This window comes from Topomyia yanbarensis, chromosome 2 (assembly GCF_030247195.1).
Source record: "Topomyia yanbarensis strain Yona2022 chromosome 2, ASM3024719v1, whole genome shotgun sequence".
NCBI lineage: Eukaryota > Metazoa > Arthropoda > Insecta > Diptera > Culicidae > Topomyia > Topomyia yanbarensis.
Genome location: NC_080671.1, coordinates 418258959 through 418278655, shown reverse-complemented (window position 1 = coordinate 418278655; position 19697 = coordinate 418258959). Strand labels below are relative to the sequence as shown.

The 19697-nt window shown below is 36.3% G+C and overlaps 1 protein-coding gene across 2 annotated transcripts in view; it reads left to right on the top strand.

The window, feature by feature from the left end:
* Window positions 1–286: 286 nt before the first annotated feature.
* The window catches only part of LOC131685201 (proclotting enzyme), an 88296-nt gene continuing 68885 nt past the window's right edge, over window positions 287–19697 (top strand). For both annotated transcript variants that reach the window (XM_058968753.1, XM_058968752.1), the window contains exon 1: window positions 287–993. In XM_058968753.1, coding sequence (XP_058824736.1) covers window positions 960–993 — 34 coding nt within the window. In that variant the 5' untranslated portion in view covers window positions 287–959. The remainder of the gene's footprint in view (window positions 994–19697) is intronic.

Below are 19697 nucleotides of genomic sequence, written 5' to 3'. Positions count from 1 at the left end.
ATGCGTTCGTTTTTTATGTTTGTTTCTTTTTCGTTTCGAAGCGTGCCACCGCCATCGCGTCACTGCGAGCTTTTTTCCCACTTTTCCCGAGTGCGGTGACTTCAGTCAACCGGCAGGCGACGAACCCCGTTCGTCCGTCCGTGTGCCTACCAGATACGATCAGACCGCGTCGCGCAGCAGACGTCGTCGTCTCCGTCAGAGTCCGCCGTCCTTGTTGTTGTTGTTGTTTGGCTGCAGCAGTGAAGCATTCGCATTCGCGCCTACTGCGCCGCTGCCGCCGTGTGACGATCGGGAGGCGTTTAGGGGAGTAGCTCAACCAACCATCCATCCGCGGTTTTGGGGCTGTTTCGGTCAGTTTCGAGTTGGCTCTGAACCACGACGGTCGCCTTTTTTATTAGTTAGTTCGAGTGGTTCGAAGCGAGCTCGGTCAGTTCAGGTTGGAGCGTGTATATGCAAAAAAGAAAAAAAAACAGACAGTCCGCCAAAGTGTTACTTTCTTCGTTAAGCAAGCAGAGGTGAAGCAATTTGTCAACCGCAGAACGGGCCGCTCGCGTGTGATGAAAGACGGAGGTAGATTATTCAAGTGCCCCTTCGGTCGGTCGGTTGTGTAATATGGTTTTTTGAAGAAGTGACGAAAGGAAATAAACATCTCATGATTTGCCTTTTGTGCGGTGGTGAAAAGATAAAACGATGCCCATGTAACTAGTTTCAGAGGGCATTGGAGAAACCTTTTTGTTCATCCTGGTGAGAAAACGACGGAACGACTTGTGGAAGGAATTAAAAGATCCCAACAGTTTTTTTTTATCTCGTGGTAAATTTGAATCAAACCGCAGTGAGTTCGTCGATTTTTTGTTTGTTTTGTGCACTTACATAAACAGCATCCGCCAACGAGCCGAATCGAACCGAGAGGACGGACTTGAAGGTGAACGAAATACAATAACACTAAAGACCGGAGGAAAATGAGACCAAACTGGATTAACGTTTCAATAACTGGTAAATTAAAAAAAAAAAAAGCACACTGTTCATATACATATGACCCAATCAACCCGCAAAGCAGCGAATATTCCGCTAACCGAATGCAGCTCAGCAAAGACTACGTCCGGTTCGTCAATGTCAGAGCTTGGAAAACTTTCGCGTATTTGTTTGCGTTCATAAAATCCGAATTTGCACATGTCCTTGTTGCAAAATATTTAACTAGACGAAGAGTGGAAGAGATGATCGCAAGGCAGTTTAACTGGTGGGTCTTCAATTAATGCGTTGGGTCGGTTTATTTTTTTTGGTTCGGCGTGTGAGGTTTTCGGTTTTATTTCAAGACTGGACTTTTAAAACGTTCCATCAAAACATTATTTTTTTCTCTCGAAATACTGTTATGTGATGTCTGATGAACTTGATATAGTGGTATAGCCAAAGTAGGGAGGGTGTAAAATCTCCACCGAATCAAAACAATTTAGTATGAAGAAAAAACTTTTTTTTTGTTAAGCTGATCACAGTGACCGGGGAGGGGCGGATTGAAAAAAAAAACAAATTAATTGATTATGACTAATTTAATTCAATATTGCGCAATAATAGTTTTGGAAGTATATTGTCTGATTACTACATTGAGGACCTATTGTTTTAAGCATCATTGCGATTTTGAAAATTTTGGGATTCAGATCTTGTAACTGATCTCGTCAAATTATCATAAGCTGTTTTTTGAAGAGATATAGATTAGGGACACTTCTTCGAGTAGAAAGCACAATTTAATGTAAATATTTAATGTTCACCGAAAAATTGCATGCAATTCAATATTTGCTAAAAATGTATTTTTTTGAGTCGGGCGTAGGGTAGTTGGTAAATCGATTTCCTTGTACGTAGCGCACCTGGGTTCGAGTTCCGACCACGCACATTGGGTTAGAAATTTTTCATTATTTCAACCTGAAGAGGCGAATGACCCTAAGGTTAAAACCTCTAGAATCGAATTTTTTTTTGAGAATGCGTAGAGTTGAGACAAAAATCCATTGTGATTAACGACAATAATATATTGGAAAGTAAAAGGAAAATTATGAAAAATTATGTTTCCCGTTTGTCTAGCAGGTCAGGATCGGTTTTTATGGACATTTCTTTTTTTTTGTGAATATCAACTATATAAATAGTCTCTAAGCAGTATTGGAAATAATAAAAATTTCAAAATATTTCATGTTAGTGGCTATTAATGGTGAATATTTGAGTGTTGAATTGAATGGTGTAATAATTTTTTGTATACGAGAACTCGTTCTGGAGTTGTGAACTTTAATAATGAAGAAAAGTGAAATTAACGCTGGAAAACATTTTTAACGGTCACGATCACATTATTCGAAACTGTCAACTTTGGATGTATCTTTGAAGAATATTACAGTGTTAAGGAAAAGCTCATCTAATAAAAATAATTTTGGCGGTCAATCCTCCTAGACGTAATCATAAATATTTTCTTTTTTTAATCGATATTTAATGTCTTCTGCAAAGTTTTCGAAAATGCTATTTCAAACAACTTTATTGAATGAAACGGGTATGGTGTAGTTGGTCAGTCGATTGCCTTGTACGCAGCTCTTTTGGGTTCGATTCCCAACCCCCGTGAATCAGGTTTGAAATTTTTCTAGCCTAAAAATAGATCCGAAAGACCCTAGCCTATATAAACAAAATGAAAAACAAAAACTTTGTTGAAGGCATTCCATAACTAATTTCGTTGGAGACATGAATACTCCTTGTATTCAGAATATCGAAATATAACAGACTAAATGCGAAAGAAAACCTTTGAAACAATTTGTTCTGATATTACTGTATTTTATAAATCTAATATACTGTGTATATACAATATAATTCACATTTTATTCAAGGTAGTCTCTGAAGCTTACAATAAATCATTTATTGAAAAGAACTGTCTTTAAGAAAAGTTATTCAATATCGTTTTATATCTCGATATACTGCATTTATATAGCTTTCATATTTTCAACAAAGTTGTTTTAAATGACATTATCAACAACTCTGCTGAAGATGCCAAGTCTCTTACTATTTTTGAAGAGTTAATTCTTAATATATACTTCTAGAAGATTTTATGTTGGAAAGCTTCTTCGAATTTGTTAAAACTCCAAAGATGATGCTTTCGAAATTTTGACCGTTAGAAAAGTTTTTGAACATTTTTTTCCTTTTAAAAATACACTTTGTATTAGGTATTTTAGGTGACATATTATAAAATAAATTATAAAAGACATCTGTTAGACTAGTTTTGTTTCTGACTTTCAATAATGCCAGATTCTCGGCAGCACCTCGTTCAAAATCACTCAATATAATTGCATCTGAAACACTGCTTAAGGCAGTGCACCGTGATTCTGATTGTGATATTGAGTAATCAGTTCAGATGTGCTGACTTGAAGACTTCATGATCGCGTGGGAACAAGCGTTTATATGTTCGCACTTGAGACTGTGATGATAAATTTGGAAAGGGCTTACACATTAAGTTAATTACAGGATCGTTTAATGTTTGCGAGATCACGAACGTAGGTTTACGTGAATGATAGCAATTTCAAGCGTTTTTGACCAGGTGGGTTTTATTGCGAGAAACACGAGTGTTTGTATGTAATGCGTTTAACGTGTATAAATCCGTTTTTTCACATACTGAAAACAAATTATTTTGCTTAGGTATTGTAGAATGCAATATAATATAATAATTATAATTATAATTGAAAATTAAATAATAATTATTCATCGAAGGTTTTATTAATCTTTTAATTTTTAATGATGTTTAAAATTCAATAGAAAGCAATAAAAAGTCAATATCCCTTACTGGTTCCTTCGTATTTCAAGTTTACTTATAAATTATTTATATCACCATTCATTTATTTAATACTACAGTGGGACAGGACAAAAATATAGTTTCACCTATCGAGCTTACAATTTTCACCTTCGTTCTAGGACCTAAATGGAACTCGATTTCCACTCTAATTTGACACGGCTCAGTGCATTAGTTTGACTTCTATGCACTACCGACCCTTCTTGGTGAGAGCCGGTTCTCCGGTACTGTATGCCTCAGCACCGGTAGTGGAATGTTTTTGTAAAAAAAAACTAATGGACAGCAAAACAGCTTAAAATGTTGAAACATATACTTTTATTGCTTTTATATGTTTCAGTCTACCTTCTAATCTCATCCAGATCAGCAGCAAAAAATACTTTGTTATAGCTATCAATAAAACAAGTAATCAATTTCTATCGCTTTGTTGCTTATCCACTGCACAAACAGTGAAACGTGCCTCTACTGCGAGATTTACCATTGCGACTGACTTTAAACAAATTCGTATTGGAAAATGTGCGTTTGGTGGAGCAGTTTCTAAAGGTGAAAACGGCGTTAATTCCTAAGGAAGTGGGCGTAATGTGGTACTATAAACGTTCACAGAAGTTTAAACGAAGTTGGAAACGGCGTTGTGAAGAATTTTATGCAACGCAACATCAAATACAACAACTTTTGAGCCAAGATCCCCATGTATATGGATGATATCGAACTCAAGGACCGTCTTGGAGCTCCTTTAAGGAATCATCGAAAGGAGAATTCATTAGTTGAATAAACTTTTCCCATGTATTTCAAACAGTTCATATTGTGAGAATTCAGATGACGAAACATATTCCTTTTTACCTGGCTTTGGATGCAAATCACATCTAATCACACAACGCTGAACACAGGTCAGATCCCTGCGTGCCCTATTCGGATCGTGTTAGGTACTAACTCGGCGTTTGTTCTTTTATTGATTAATAATTAACAGCAAAATGTATATAGGCGTAACTTAGACCCGAAACTTATTATTTTGGCAAAAATGGGAAACAACCCAAACGTCGCTTACGGAACATTCCGAAAAAACAAATCAATCGTTATTTAGTTCATGTCAGCTCAAAATACATTAATCGTTGTATTCATTTTCGAATAAATAATAAAAATATCCAGTTGCGTTCAATGGGAGTTATATTCGTTATACCTTACAGACCGATGTTTGAAACAGGGCCCTATATGTGCTGGAAGGTTAGATTAATCATATTGCTCATCAAAAGCTTTGGATAGTACCGAAAATGACGGTACTTATATTTTTTCAGTTCCCGTATTTCGGTACCAAAAATGGATCGGTATTTTCGGTACCGGTACTACCGGTACCACCGCCCTACTACTTACTGGTCTGCCTTCTCTCTCATACTTTTTTCACTGGTGGTATTGGCTATTGATTTTGAGGTACTGGGACTGGGTGCAGTTGTGATTGAATGGGTGTTCTTCGTAATTATTGACTGAGTAGCGGTTTGTGGCTGACCAGAAGTTATAGATGGCTGTACGTTAGCTTTTAATGTGGTTACCAATTTCACTGCTGGTTTTTCAGTAGTGTGCCAACTTATTGCAGAAATGGCTCGTTTAAACCTGGGTAGTTGCAGAAAGTTTCCTGATTGTGGGTAATGCCATCAAGTATGCCGCATGCTCACCACAGGAACTCCGCTGCAGAGCTGAGATTTGTCGGTTACTTCACAAGACCAGCTTTTTAAGGAGAAATCGGGCGTAGTGGAAATAAGAATATTTTAATGCTTACAATTTTTGTTTGATTGTATTATCAAGGTGGTCGTTGAATCCGAGAGCAGACCTGTGACAAAACAATAGATACCAGATGTTTAAATCCTTTTCATTCAGGTGCTGAAGCGAAACCAATGATTATTTTATATGCCACTAAAATTGGTAGATTCATACAGAAATATAAATCAACCCAAAAAGTAGATTCATTTAAAATCAAAATTGTGAGTTTTGCCTGTCACTCGCACTGATTTAAGTTGTCGAAAAAATGAGAGATACCTTGGATTTTTGTGTATATTCTAAATCAACTAAATTAAACTGAAAGCTAAGTATAATTAGTTTACTTATACACTCAATGTAAAAAACCTGTCATGCGTTGTGATTTTTGCCGTTGTTGAATGGATGGACGCAAAAAAATTGCCTTAATGCACGATACCCGAGCAGAGTCTGACAACAAATTGAAAACTAAACTTGATGTTGTGATGTTCGGCAAATGATTACCCAGGTTGTTGTCGTATTGGTTGTTTTAACGGTTAAAAGATCAAATTGGAGAGCAGCAAGAGTGTTCTATGACATCAAACAGAAAACTAATTCTGCTATCAGTGAGAGTAAATTGAAAGCTCATTGAGATGTTGAATTTTTTGATAACAAAATATGTATTCACTTTGATGTTTCACCAAAGAAATATAAACATAGAAAATTCTTCTAAGAAACAAGGATAGCAAAATGAGATCAAAATTTGATGTCATATTTAAAAAAAAATATACGACTAATAGCAGAATAAGATTTCAATTTGATGCTATTATCAAAATATGATTTCTACTTATTGTAATTTTGATGTTCGACTTTTATCTGGTACCCCCAAAACAGAATCAAAAGGCCCTAATCATATGCAGTTTTTTGTATCCGTATAGTCATTAACCACCAGTTTGTGATTTGAAAGCTTTGAAAGAATCCTCAGTTTGAAAACTGTCTCTCGTATACAGGGCCGTCGAGAGCCGCGCCGGGCCCCAGGGTTTGAAGTACTGGCGGGCCCTACCATATATGACTTCTTATTTCAATATCGATTAGAGAAATTATGCGGATGCAACCGTTTCAATTAAACTATTTTTTTAAATTGTTTATTTGACATGATTCAATGCGTTAGCTTAACAGAGTGGTCAGTATTTTAAACATGTAATACATGGAAAAAATAAAACTTAATAAAGGAATATTTGTGGCTGGCCATCAGAATGGCTTACGTCCGACTTGCCATTGCAATTGGAATCCTTTTTTGCGGCGTTGCCATACAGTCCATATTCCCATCGTTCATGCTCCCTTGACGCACGTTAATGCTACCATCGTTAATGCTGCCCAGAATCTGAGCTTAGAAAAATTGACATCCCTGCGTGAACTTGAAAGAGAAACAAGATTCAATTCATGCCCGCCGCGATGAATCGAATGTTTGGTTTGTTTCCCTCGTCCTTCGATTTTTCGGTACAACGCATTCATGTTCGCATATGTTCGGTTTCAGGAGCAAACTGAATCTTGTTTCTATGATAGCTCTGAGAGGGATTATCAAGCAAAAGAGCACCAGATATAAATTACGCAGTTCAGTTATGCTCGAAAATGTAAAAGAACTTCTGCCTTCAAACTGGTCACATAATAACAAATAAATGCTTTGGTTTGTGAATGAAATATTTCCTCTGCATTCAACCATTCTTCATAAAATTTCAGTTAGTTTGGAAGTGAATGAATGAGGGAAGCGTTGAAACTGAATATTGTTTCAGCAATTTATCAGAAATAAGCAACTAAATATGCAATTTCGCACCACTGATGCTGCCTTGTTTCTTGTTGTTGGTACATACTGTTGATTTTGAGATACTGGATTTTTCTTCATCAAATGTGTACACTGGAACCTCCATTTACGAACCAAGCCAAGGGTTCGTAAATTGAATTAGTTCGTAAAAAAGTGTTCGTTTTTTGGGATTTAGATTGTAAAAAAGTTCGCTTTACATTCTTACTAAAACGCATTGGTTGAGCGACATTATCGATAACCCTAACAATATTGGTATTTCCGAAACGGGCTTGACAAGTACATGATGAAAATGGATATTTGGTACCTTTTTGAAATCCAGCATGGAGACGTCCGATTGAACAATAATCTCGATAACCCTAAAAATTTGGGAATTTTTGAAACGGGCTTGACGAGTAGATGATAGAAATGGTAGCTTGGAGCTATTTCGAACAATTTCTGTATAAGCTATGAGGGTATTTTTAGGCGGGTTTGACGAATAAATGAGCGATGCCCTTTTGGAGGCCTTCTGGTTGATAAAATTTTCTATAATCATATCATCCGCATCACAAATCACAATATCTATATCTATTCTATGATTATTTTATTTCGAAAATGTCAATATTTTAGGTTATACAGATATCTCAACTGGAATTCGCTATCTTAGTTTTCAAAATGGCAATCCTTCCCGATCAATCTAGAATATTCCCAGTTGGGAGTTTCTCTTGACTGCCTTGGGTTAATGGTTAGTAGTAGATTAGTTTGAGGTCTGACGTTGATGATATAAATCGGCTAGGCTCTGCACTGCCACCATACTCGATACTTTCCATCTTTGTATGTGGTAGTAGCGATATATTGTACAGGCGGGAGGAGTCTTGCTTGTGATTGTTGAAAATTGCGGATATTGGGTTCAATTCCCGATGCCATCAAGCATCTTGCCGGGATGGAAATTTGCTTGATGGACTCTGGTTGTTTGCGAAATATTTGAAGCCTATCTGGTTGCGGTCTTTTGAAGGAAAATCTGTGTCTGAACTGTTAACCAGTCCGTATTTGTTTTGTTCACTGGTTTAGTCATGTGTAAAAATATCAATTATCTATTAGATAAATCGTCCAGCTCACACCTTTGTAGGGGTATGAGGTGAGACCATCATCATCATCATCCCATTCCGAAAATATCAAAGTTTTATTAGTAACAGTTAGCTAAGAATATGTTAAATTGTATACAACTTCATACTGTACTGTTCGTATTCAACCATTTTTTTGAACACTTTTAAAAACACTTGCGATAAATGAAACAAGAATGGTTCAATTGCACTGTTAAATGAATCTAATAAGGTTACGTTCACGTACTTCAGAAAACCATTGGAGCGACTGGAACGTAGTTGATTGTGGTATATTTGCAGTGCCAACAGAAACAATAAACTTCAACAATTATATTAAAATAAATTAAATTCAGTTAAAAACTCGGGCCCCCAAAACAGACCCGGGCCCCAGGGTAGTTGCCCCCCCCTGACCCCCCCTCTCATCGGGCCTGCTCGTATAAGGAAAGGCTATGTAATCTCTTTCAAAAATCGACTTTCCAATCGAGGCCGAGTGTCATATACCATTCGTTTCAAATCGTCGAAATCGCAAAATGTCTCTCTGTGTGTGTCCAATAATGTTACTTAAGTTTCAGCTCTATGTACATAGGTTCATCTTTGTACCAAAAATCCGGACACGACGTTAGATTACCGCAGGGTAGTTACATATTAAATGATATGAAACTTCTTAATCGGATTCACAAAGAATACACGATTAATGCTCAGCACGCTGAATAGTGGCCATGTGATAATTAAATGTACAATTAGAATCCTACAATTGTGCTTGGAAAAAATGCAAGAAATTCTTCGACATTTTTGGACTCATATTTCTGCCACAGTATGATCATTTTAAAATCATTAAAAGGTGATGATTCATTATGCGCCCAATCTACCGAACAATAGACGTATTTCCTGTTTATATTATTCACAGTCATATTGGCATGGACATTGTTCCTTACCTTAACCTAAAACTAAGCGTGCGCAAGAATGTTGAAAGTGTACATAAATTCAGAACAACGCTCGAAATTGCTGATTTAACAATAGAAAAAGGATTACGACGGAAACAGGGAATAAGAAGTAGAAATAGTTCATAATGAGTAGAGGTGCTAAACGTAAGTTAGCCAATAATACATAACTTGCTGGTCCCATTTGGGTCCTAGAACAACTGTGCAATTGCTAAGCTCGATCGGTGAAACTATATTTTTGCGGCCGCGGTTTAGAGGTTACATGGGATTTCGCATGGGGAAATCAACTTTTACGATATAATTCTTGCAAGAGTCGCCTCCGAAAAAATAATTTATGTTTTCTTAGGAAATTTGTCAAGGGATCAAAGTCTTAAAGACCACAAAACAATCTGACGCTTGCGGAAATTTTTTTTAAGGAAAAATCGATTGATGCTTTGAAGATTGATGAAACTTTCCATTTTCATGGCATCACTGCTGCTGACGGTCAAATTATATACAGAATTTTTAACCTACTCTTAATGCTTAAATTTATCCCTCAAAACTCTTGTGAGGTGACTAAACAGTTCAGATAATTGATTTAGACATAATAAGAGAAAGTCAAAACAAAGTTGCATGTAATTGGACAACCAACAGTAATGGTGCTAGAAAAAACATAATATATTAATCGTCAGAACATCAATTAGATTCTGCTTAATAACTTTTTCCGCAAGCGGCAGATCGTTTCGAAGTCTTCGAGACTTTGTTTCTTTGTTAAACTTTCTATAAAAACAACAACGATTTATTCTTAGGAGGCAATGGTCGACTCCTGGAGGAATTATTTTGCGAAAGTCAATTTTCCCATACTGCTCGGAGCAGGAATATAATTCTAGAGAAAATTTTCAATAGGACGTAAGTAACATTGAGAGCCTCTCTTTGTTTACTTTCTCTTTCGTTTATAACGACGTCATTACAACACTTTGCACTAATTTTTCAGTACATATCGAAAGCAGACGGTTTTACTAGAATATTTTGCCAAGAGTAGAGTAGTAAATGTTGAAATGGCCGAGTAATGAATAGAAGAGAAAGACCCCAAAGAGAATCTCTCATTGTTACTTACGTCCTATTCTAAATTTTTGTTCCACCCATTACATGCAACACTTATATAGCAAGGTAGCCATTAAGCATTAATATATGTTGTAAGATATTACATTATTAACATTTCAGATGCTTCCAACGGTTTCTTAGCATTTCGTATGCTTAACGGCTGTTATCCAGCATTCCAAAATCGACTGGAAACAGTATTTTGAGTGCACAATAGCCATAAAAAGCATTTTCATTGGGGTGTAGTAATGTAACCGTATATTTTACAAAAGCGTCATTTAAATAGAATTTAAAACTAGTTAAAGTCTTATTAATATTTTGTTGACACCTCTCCTCCACTTCCTCTTAATACAAATCGTTTTTTTTCTCTTCTTGTGAATAGAAGAATAGAAATGTATTCCTAGTTTTAAGATAGTTGTAAAATATTTCACAAAAACTATTGTTTTCTCGTTGTATATCAAATTGCATTCCTAGTTAAGGGATAGCTATAGAACTTTTTTTGTTCTGTAGAACATCAAAACATATTTCAAAACTGTAACTTCTTAGTTACAAGATAATTTTAAAATGTAAAAAAAGAAATTGGCACCGTCAAGCTAACGCAAATGTTTCTAATAAATAAACGAACCGATAAAAAAGTCGTTTTAGGTAGTCGTGAAGACGGATCATTTTTTTGTTATCATAATAGACGATTTAACCTTAGGGCCATCAAGCTCATTTTTCGTATTATAGAAAAATCCTTTTAGAAATATCTCTAATCTAAAGTGACCAGGGGTCCTGGAAAAAGACTCGCATTTTAAAATATAATTTTCATTCCAATTCTTCTTCATTCATATTGTAAAAAATACGCATAAATGAGCTACCAAATCTCCGAACATCGTGTGCAAATTTAACCAATTTAACCAAATTCACAGTATCTATGTCTACCATTAGTATGGGTCACCTCATGAATATTTGCGAAAAATATCTCAGCCTTCTAGAAGTTGCGCAAGTATGTGGAAAAAACGCAAACCTTCAATAGGTTTCTTGAGCGTGTCCTACATTCATGCCGAAAACATCTGGTCACTTTACTCTAACCCTGCGTACAAGATTTACCAACAACGCTATACCCGTCCCTAAACGCATTATCCACGCTTATTGATTACCTGTGTTATATACGGGGAAAAAGGTTTTTGAATTTGATCCTGTCGTTTTTTGATCCAAATTTTTATTAATTTCTTCATGCCCATATCGTTTATAAACAACAACGTTTTCAAACTTTTGGGTTAGAAACAATTTGGTCACAAAAACAAGTACGGCATATACCTGTGACCATTACGGTTTATATCAGTACTAACAGTTACATGAGTTATCAGTATAATTGAAGTTATGGTAATGATTCTGCTTGGACTTCACTGGAGCAGTGCTGCCAGAGACAATTTTAGTTAACGGTGAAAAATTATATTTCGTCTTAAAATATGTTTGAAAACTGATTTTTTTTTATTAATTTAGACTTTCTTCGACAACGTTTTCCGCCCAATTGATCTGCTATAAATCATGCAAACGTATGTTGAACATGTACCCCTTTCCGAGCGCGTTCATCTAGGAGAAAATCATAGAGCAACAAAAATTGCAATTTAATCTGCATTTGAAAATAACATAATTTTGCAATTTCGACATTCTTCCTATCATCTGTCACTCAAGCAATAATATTCATTCATAAATGAGGATAACTATATCGATATGATTAATATCACGGTGCTACAGTGATTTTGTGCTTTTGAAGTGACTTAGTATAGGTTGTAGATCTCGCCAAATGCAACACAAGCCAATTTTTGAAAAATGTTGTGCACTCTCAAAATCTTGATTTATGGCAAAAAAACTATTTTTCAACCGATTTTAAATTTTTTGAGTGTTCTGGAAAGAAGAAATGGCCTTTCCAACAGTATGCTATGTTATGTTCCAACCATAATTTTGCGATTTTTCCATGAAAATTATGAACATTGATCAACAATCTTCTAAAGAAGCGTCTTTAATGAAATTTTAGATCGAGAATACAATTTTGCATCCAACGACCTCTTTATCATCAAGATCGGTTGAAAAATGGCAGAGTTATTTTTTTTCAAATTAGAAACTTGCTCGCATGAACTCTTACGAGGTTAGTGAGGTATTGTCTCGTACTATAAGATGCTACAATTATATCGTCTCTTATTTTTTCCATTTTCAAGCTCAAAGTTCGCACACACACTTTTGAATGTATACCTAATCGAGCAAAAAAATCTATTTTTGAAAATTTTATATGAGACTGTCCCCTTAAAAGTTAATGCGAGTATGTTTCTAATTTGGAAAAAAATAATAGCTCTGCCATTTTTCAACCGATTTTGATCATAAATTGATGCGGAATTAAATATTCTCTCTAAATTTCCATTTAAAAAATGATGCTCCCTAATAAAAAGGTAGATCATTTTTTTATTTGTAATGAAAAAATCGCAAAATAATAGGTACCTACTTTCATTTTGTTATCCCAAGACGCATAGCACTTTTATCAAAAGTACATAACATAACATAACATAACATAACATAACATAACCGTTGGAAAGGTCATTTCTTCTTCTTTTCAAAACATCTTTTGGAAAATGACCGCGTAGAAAATGTTTTCGTGCTGAAAATCCCAAAAAACGGTTTTTTATTTGAATAAATCCAGATTTTGAGGGTATATTAAATTGATCATATCGGGTTTTGTGTTGTATTTGACGAGATTACAACCTTTAATAGGCCATTTTAAAAGTACATTCATTTTTTTTTATTTTGTAGCACCGTGTAGAATTTAACCTTGCGGAAGTCACGCTAGTGCACTGAGTGCACGCTGCTCTGAAAATTTAGCGAAATCGTCTTAGCGCACCAGCGGCTGTTAGCTCAGTAGGCCATCTGCGCGATTTCCAGAGCATTAAGATGGAAAAAATCACTGCCGGCTGAAAAACTTCTCTAGATGTTTCAAAGGATTTTGTAACCCGGCAGAATAATAATTTAGCACTGGGAGGCAATATATCTAATTTTGTGTATACACTTCGTAGAGTGTATTTGTTATTGCAACATAACTCACCGCTCTTCATTATGCTCGGTCATGTTTTTGATGTAAATTAATTTTACCCTAGAACGGTTTTGTGGGGTACATTTGTACCCCAGAGCTATTTGCAATACCTGATATTCCGTTACGGTTTATTTTAACTGCAAGCAAACTTTATCATAAATCAATTTGATTATTAAACTTCCATTAAAGTAGGTGTAACCTATTTTTTCATCTGACCAACCTAACAGTGCCCGCTTAAAGTTTGCCTGGGGTACAAATGTACCCCACAAAACCATTTACGTTAGTGTTTTGTCATGTGTATATAATTCGGAAAATTTATTATATCTTTTTTATAAGCAAAATATCGATACATAGTAAGCAAGAAACTTGCGTGAAATTGTACAGGCTTCAACATTGCTAAGTAATAGAATTTGTGATTTGATATAATAAAGCTGCTATAGCAAAGTAACTAGAAAAGCCGCTTGGATCGTAATCGTAATTATTGGTTTTGACGACAAAAGACAAACATTCGTGAATATGATTTGTATATAATATGTACTACGCATCACTCAATTCTTCATCTTCTGTAGCCCAGTTTCTGGAACGTACAAAGCACTGGCCTGTCTCTTCGACGCCTTCCCGTTTTAACTTCATTACTGCATATTGCTGTATATTTACTGTTTGTATTGGGGTTTGGTACTCAAACAGCATCGAAATAAATACACTTTTTGTCGGTTTTTGAATTATTTACTATTTTTTTCAAAAGGCAATTCAATAATATTAACAACGCCGTATAGATGGTCAAAATCGGTTAGAAATTTCCAAAGTTATTAGGGTACGAATGTACCCCACAAAACCGTTTACGTATAGAAAAAATCACGAAACCGTTGTAGGGTTAAATAGTATTCCATGAACGTTTTCATTAGTCCAGATAGGTGTAGTAATTTTTGTTGTGTATTTATAAATAAACAGCATTCGGTTTAGGTAGGTTACCGGTGTCCTCTGGCTGCAAAAGTGGGTTGTACCATAGCACAGTGGGACGAGCCCGGACTTAAGTCCATATATGAAGGTTATGCGATATTCTCACTAGTATTTTTCTCGTATCAGCTGAGCCATCAGAGACATTTTCGCGAGATTTTAGGTGATTTGAACGCAAAATGAATTTTTGACAGCTTTTTGAAGGGCATAACTCAAGTGTTTTTTGCACTATTTGACCATAGGAACTACATACGGTTATTCTCGTTTTTCAAAGAAACGGTTGATTTTATGAATTGCATTATTTCACCAAAATTATCCGTGTAATAAAATTACATCGTAAAATCGCCAAAAATAAGTCGCTAGTTGGTTTAGTTAGTGTTTAGATAACTGTTTGTCATGAATTTTTATTGAATTCGAACTTCTAAAGCGATAACAACAACGACGCCCGTGAATGCCCGCGATCACACTATGCTCATTCGAAAGCTTTTCATTTTCTCTTTAAAATCAGCCTATGCTAGTTTTGCGAAAACTTGCGATAAGCAATCAAAATTTGAAAAAACTGTGAATGGAGACGCATGGTTATTACTGATATTTAATTTGAATATTCGCTTTATGACTAGAATAACGACACTAATTTATGCACAACTTTCAAATAGCATTTAGAGCATGATCTACAAGGGGTTTACTAGTGATCAAGAGTAAGGAGCCGAATGGAAAGTATGGTTTTTAAGTGGTAAAGGAATTAAGAATGTTTAAAATTCAGTAAATATTTTCAACCATCTGAAATGTGTCATAAAATGTTTCATGAACTATTTTGGCTAACTCACGCAATAACTGTCAAATTGAGCGAACACAGTTGAGTTCTAGTCATTTGGTGAGACTATTTTTTCCGAGTTTGCATAGCGCTGATATAGCTTAAGGGTATGCGATATTATCCTAATAAAATAAGACCACTTTTAAATGAACAATATACGCGAAAAAAGATTTTGGATTTATTTTAATTTAAGGTATGAAATAAGCAATCTAAGCAACTTAAAACACACCTGCGAAAACAAAACCGTTAACCATCTTGTTGATTAGTGAATGTAAATCAATATTCCACTAAGACGCTCAAAATGTTTGTTTTGAAAATGAAAAAAAATGTAGTTTTCATACCAAGCAACCCACTAATGAATTAAACGTTCCAAAATTAGTCGATCACATCTTATTTGATCCTTAAAAGTAATATAGTCATTTCTAAAGCCACATATTGAGAATCAATTCGTTTCAATACGGAAAATAAATTCCAAAATTACAATTGAAAGAAGTCTTTATAAAAGACAAAATATTTACATTTGAGCCACTCTAATAAGTAGTAAAGTTAATTTCTATTTTCTACAACCAACACAGGAATTCAGCGCACAAAAATGTCCAAAAATTTTTTGAACCTTCGCAACAAAATAATTATTTTTGAGCCACCCAAATGTATAATGAAATTTTTTTCGCAGATGTTAATATCAAAAACGATTTAGCACACGAAAATGAACATACACAAATTTTAAGAACGATTTAGAAAAAAAAATTTGAGACTCCCTAATGAATAGTAAATGTTCATTTTCTAAATGTTTTAATATCGAAAACGAATTCAGCGTACCAAAATTACATAAAAACGTCCTATATGAACCGACAGGGAAAAGTTTGGACTTTAGTCCACCTTTTGTTCTAAGTCGTGCCACTGTGCATAGCGATGTCAGCTATCTGGCGGTGCGTTTTTCGTGTACTTGAGAAAGTGACGAAACACGGCTTAGAGCAGACGTCTGGAAAATAGTCTTTTTTCGGGACAGTTTGGCGCCACGACTAACCAGTGAGGTGAAGTGCGCGCGTGCGACAGTAAAAATACCTGTCGAAAAGTGCAGTCCCGTGGTCCGGGTACACAATAAAGAGTCGCCGAAGTGGGACAGATAAGTGTCAAGGAGTTTTCGCTGCTTCGGCTAATCGTCCTAAGATCCTGAGTATCCGTCCCTCTAGCTGTAGAAGATAAGCCGAACGAGCCTCGCTCTCCTCTACAGCTAACAGCCAAGGAGAGGGAAGGAGAAAGGACATCGGATACACCTGAGAAGAACACTGTGGTATCTTCCGGAATTCGTTGCGGGGAGCAAGCGAAATCGACGATATTGCGTTACAGTGGACTAGGGGGTTCCAACAAAGGTGCCTAGCTCACCTCTCTAGCTACTCGCCAAGGACCACTGTCGCATAGGGTGACAGGAAAAAAATGATTCCTATCGGCCCACCTCTGCGTCGATTCCTAGTCCCACCAGGAGTACTTGCACCAAGTTTGAAGCAAATCGGACAAGTCTAACTACCGGACCAACGGGCCTGAAGTTTGTATGGGAATTTTCAACAATTTACATGGAGAAAACCTACCAGCACGCATTTTCGCCGCTAGGTGGCACTGTATGCATCGTATTATCACTGTAAGTGAAAATAAGAAGGATAATTGAATTGTCTACAACTTTGTCGAAGACTGCAAGTAAATCCGACTTTGTTAAAAGAAGTTATTAAACTTTTAACGAAGTGATGTCTGAGTCAGTTTTGCATGGTTGTGTATCAGTACTCGATTCACACGAACTAAACATTTTTGTGAAACAATCGTTAGGTTTAGCTCAATGGTATGTTCAGAAGAATTATAGTAAATAATACGAATCATGCTTTGATTAGAAAATTTTAGTTCCACCTGTTACCGCCAGAGGGCGCCAACACTAACTTTTCAACGGAGAGAGATAGAAATTTGGTGTCTTCTACAAAGTTATAGAACAGGCATTTTTCAGTATTTCTTCTGAACATTTTGATACTCTATCTCTCTTCTATGAAAAGTTAGTAGTGGCGCCCTCTATGCGGTCACAGGTGGAACTAAAATTTTCTAACCATAACATAACTCGTATTATTTACTATAATTCTTGTAAACATACTATTAAGCTGAATCTAACTATTATATCACAAAAATATATAGTTCGCGGGACTCGAGTACTGATACACAACCATGCACTATTAGGCCCCATGCAAAACTGACTCAGACATCACTTCGTTAAAAGTTTAATAACTTCTTTTAACATAGCCGGATTTACTAGCAGCCTTCGACAAAGTTGTAGACAATTAAAATATCTTTCTTATTTTCACTTACAGTGATAATACGATGTATACAGTGCCACCTAGCGGCGAACATACGAGCTAGTGAATTTTCTCCATGTAAATTGTTGAAAAATCCTATATAAACTTCAGGCACGTTGGTCCGGTAGTTAGACTTGTCCGATTTGCTTCAAATTTGGTACAAGTACTACTGGTGGTACTAGGAATCGACTCAGAGGTGGGCCGATTGAGTTTTCAAAAATTCATCATTTTTCTGGGCAGTCTACTGTCGCAGCAGCCAATAAAGATCCGACCGAGGGAGAACGCGGCTGTAAATATTTGTTTGGTTTTCCCTTTCGTTTATTTATGTATGAAAATCTGAAATTCTTGTAGAAGCACCTAGGTCGCCCTGACATATAGGGTCTGCTGGGCAAGTACCCTAGTAGTGGGTAAACCCTACAATTTTTTAAAGTCGAAAAATCCATTTTCCAGAGTTACACAGTTGTGTGCTGTAGCTTGTCGAAAGTACATCTTTAGTGATTATATTCAATAACATAATCATATAACCAATACTTTGCGTGATGTTTACCAAAAATCGAAATTACTTTTTATTCCCAAGTTTAAGTTATAGATCTGTTCTTAGATAGACTTTTCATTTCGTGGAAGATTAGTATAATCATGAAATTGGGGAAGCCTTTAAGATCTAATAAAACACCTTCAGGTAGAATAGTGGGGAGAGGATTTGCTCCTCACCAGTGTCCACGCCATGATGTTGGATATCTCAAATCACACTTGTCCAATCATCAGATCCTTGCATCCCGTTAATCTCATGAGCCCCAAAATAGACTCGTTTCGTAATTTGAACACATTTAAGAGCCAAACAGGTGCTAAAAAAGATATGATAACAGGTCTAGGTATTATGCGGTAACCGCAACCGGTACAAAAACAACTAGACGAATGAGTAATGACGGAAAAGATGATAGACCCACAAAGCCGTGTGGTAGGTACTAAAAAGCCACACACACACACGGGTCAGCCATCCGCCCCGCATATATTTATGTCGGAGACATTCAAACGTGAGAAACGTATCTAAGTAAGGAGGATCGGTAAGTCGAGGAACGGACGAAAGGAATGGAAGGGGTAGATGCAAAGAAGGCGCTAGGGGGAAAAAAAAGTAAAAACATCGTGAGTAATCGTGGCTAATGTAATAGTGCCGAGTATTACAAAATAGCGGTTGAACGAAAGCGAAATTGAATCAGCAAAACCTAGTAGGCGTGCGCGAAAGAGCTTTTGCTGTAAAAGGGAAGTGTTGCGCTACGATCGTGCTAGTACGGTGCGGTAATGTGGGGATTTAATTGCGAAAAATGTAGGTCATTTTTTTAAGTCGCCGTGAATTTCGCAGTTCGTGTCTTACCGAACTAGAGTTCAACTTGACGGGTTAATTTTTTTCGGTTGATTCGAAAGTATTTACACATTCATAGTAAAGATTTCTTTGTAAAAAATCTTACGTTGAAGGCACACTTTCTCTCTGATGGATGTAACCTTTTGTGTGGTGGATCCGGCGAAAAAAGGGTTGAAGTGAAATGAAATGAGGTGAACGAATGGAAAACAAAATCAATATCAAAGTTGAGTTATGTTTGACGCATGTTCACCTGCGCCGGCTTTTTTTGCGTTCGCGTTGAAGGTTGCTTAATGTAGAACGACCTTCAAAAAAATTGGGAAATTTTTTTTCGCTGCCGTTAAGTACGGTCTCACCGCTTTGAAAAGCAACATATGTTCGTGTTACCGATTGAGTAATACTCGACAGTGGATCATAATTATAGCTCACATCGGTTGAGTAGGAGCTTTTGAACATGTTCGAATGTATGATGTATGTGTCCGATAAGGAGGAAACGTACGAGTCGTGGAAAATTATGATGAAAAGCAAATGGGAAAACGTGTTTGCTGCCGCCTCCTTGCGGGAGGGCGTAACGTGAGACGCCTCCTTTTGGGCCTATATGAGTGCACGAATCGCATCAACTAGCTGTTTACAGCGGTGCTCTCCGTGGTCTGGTCTTTGAATTTCTACCATCTGTTTACACTCACCGAAGAAGGTAGGCACTTGAGTGCAACTGTGTGT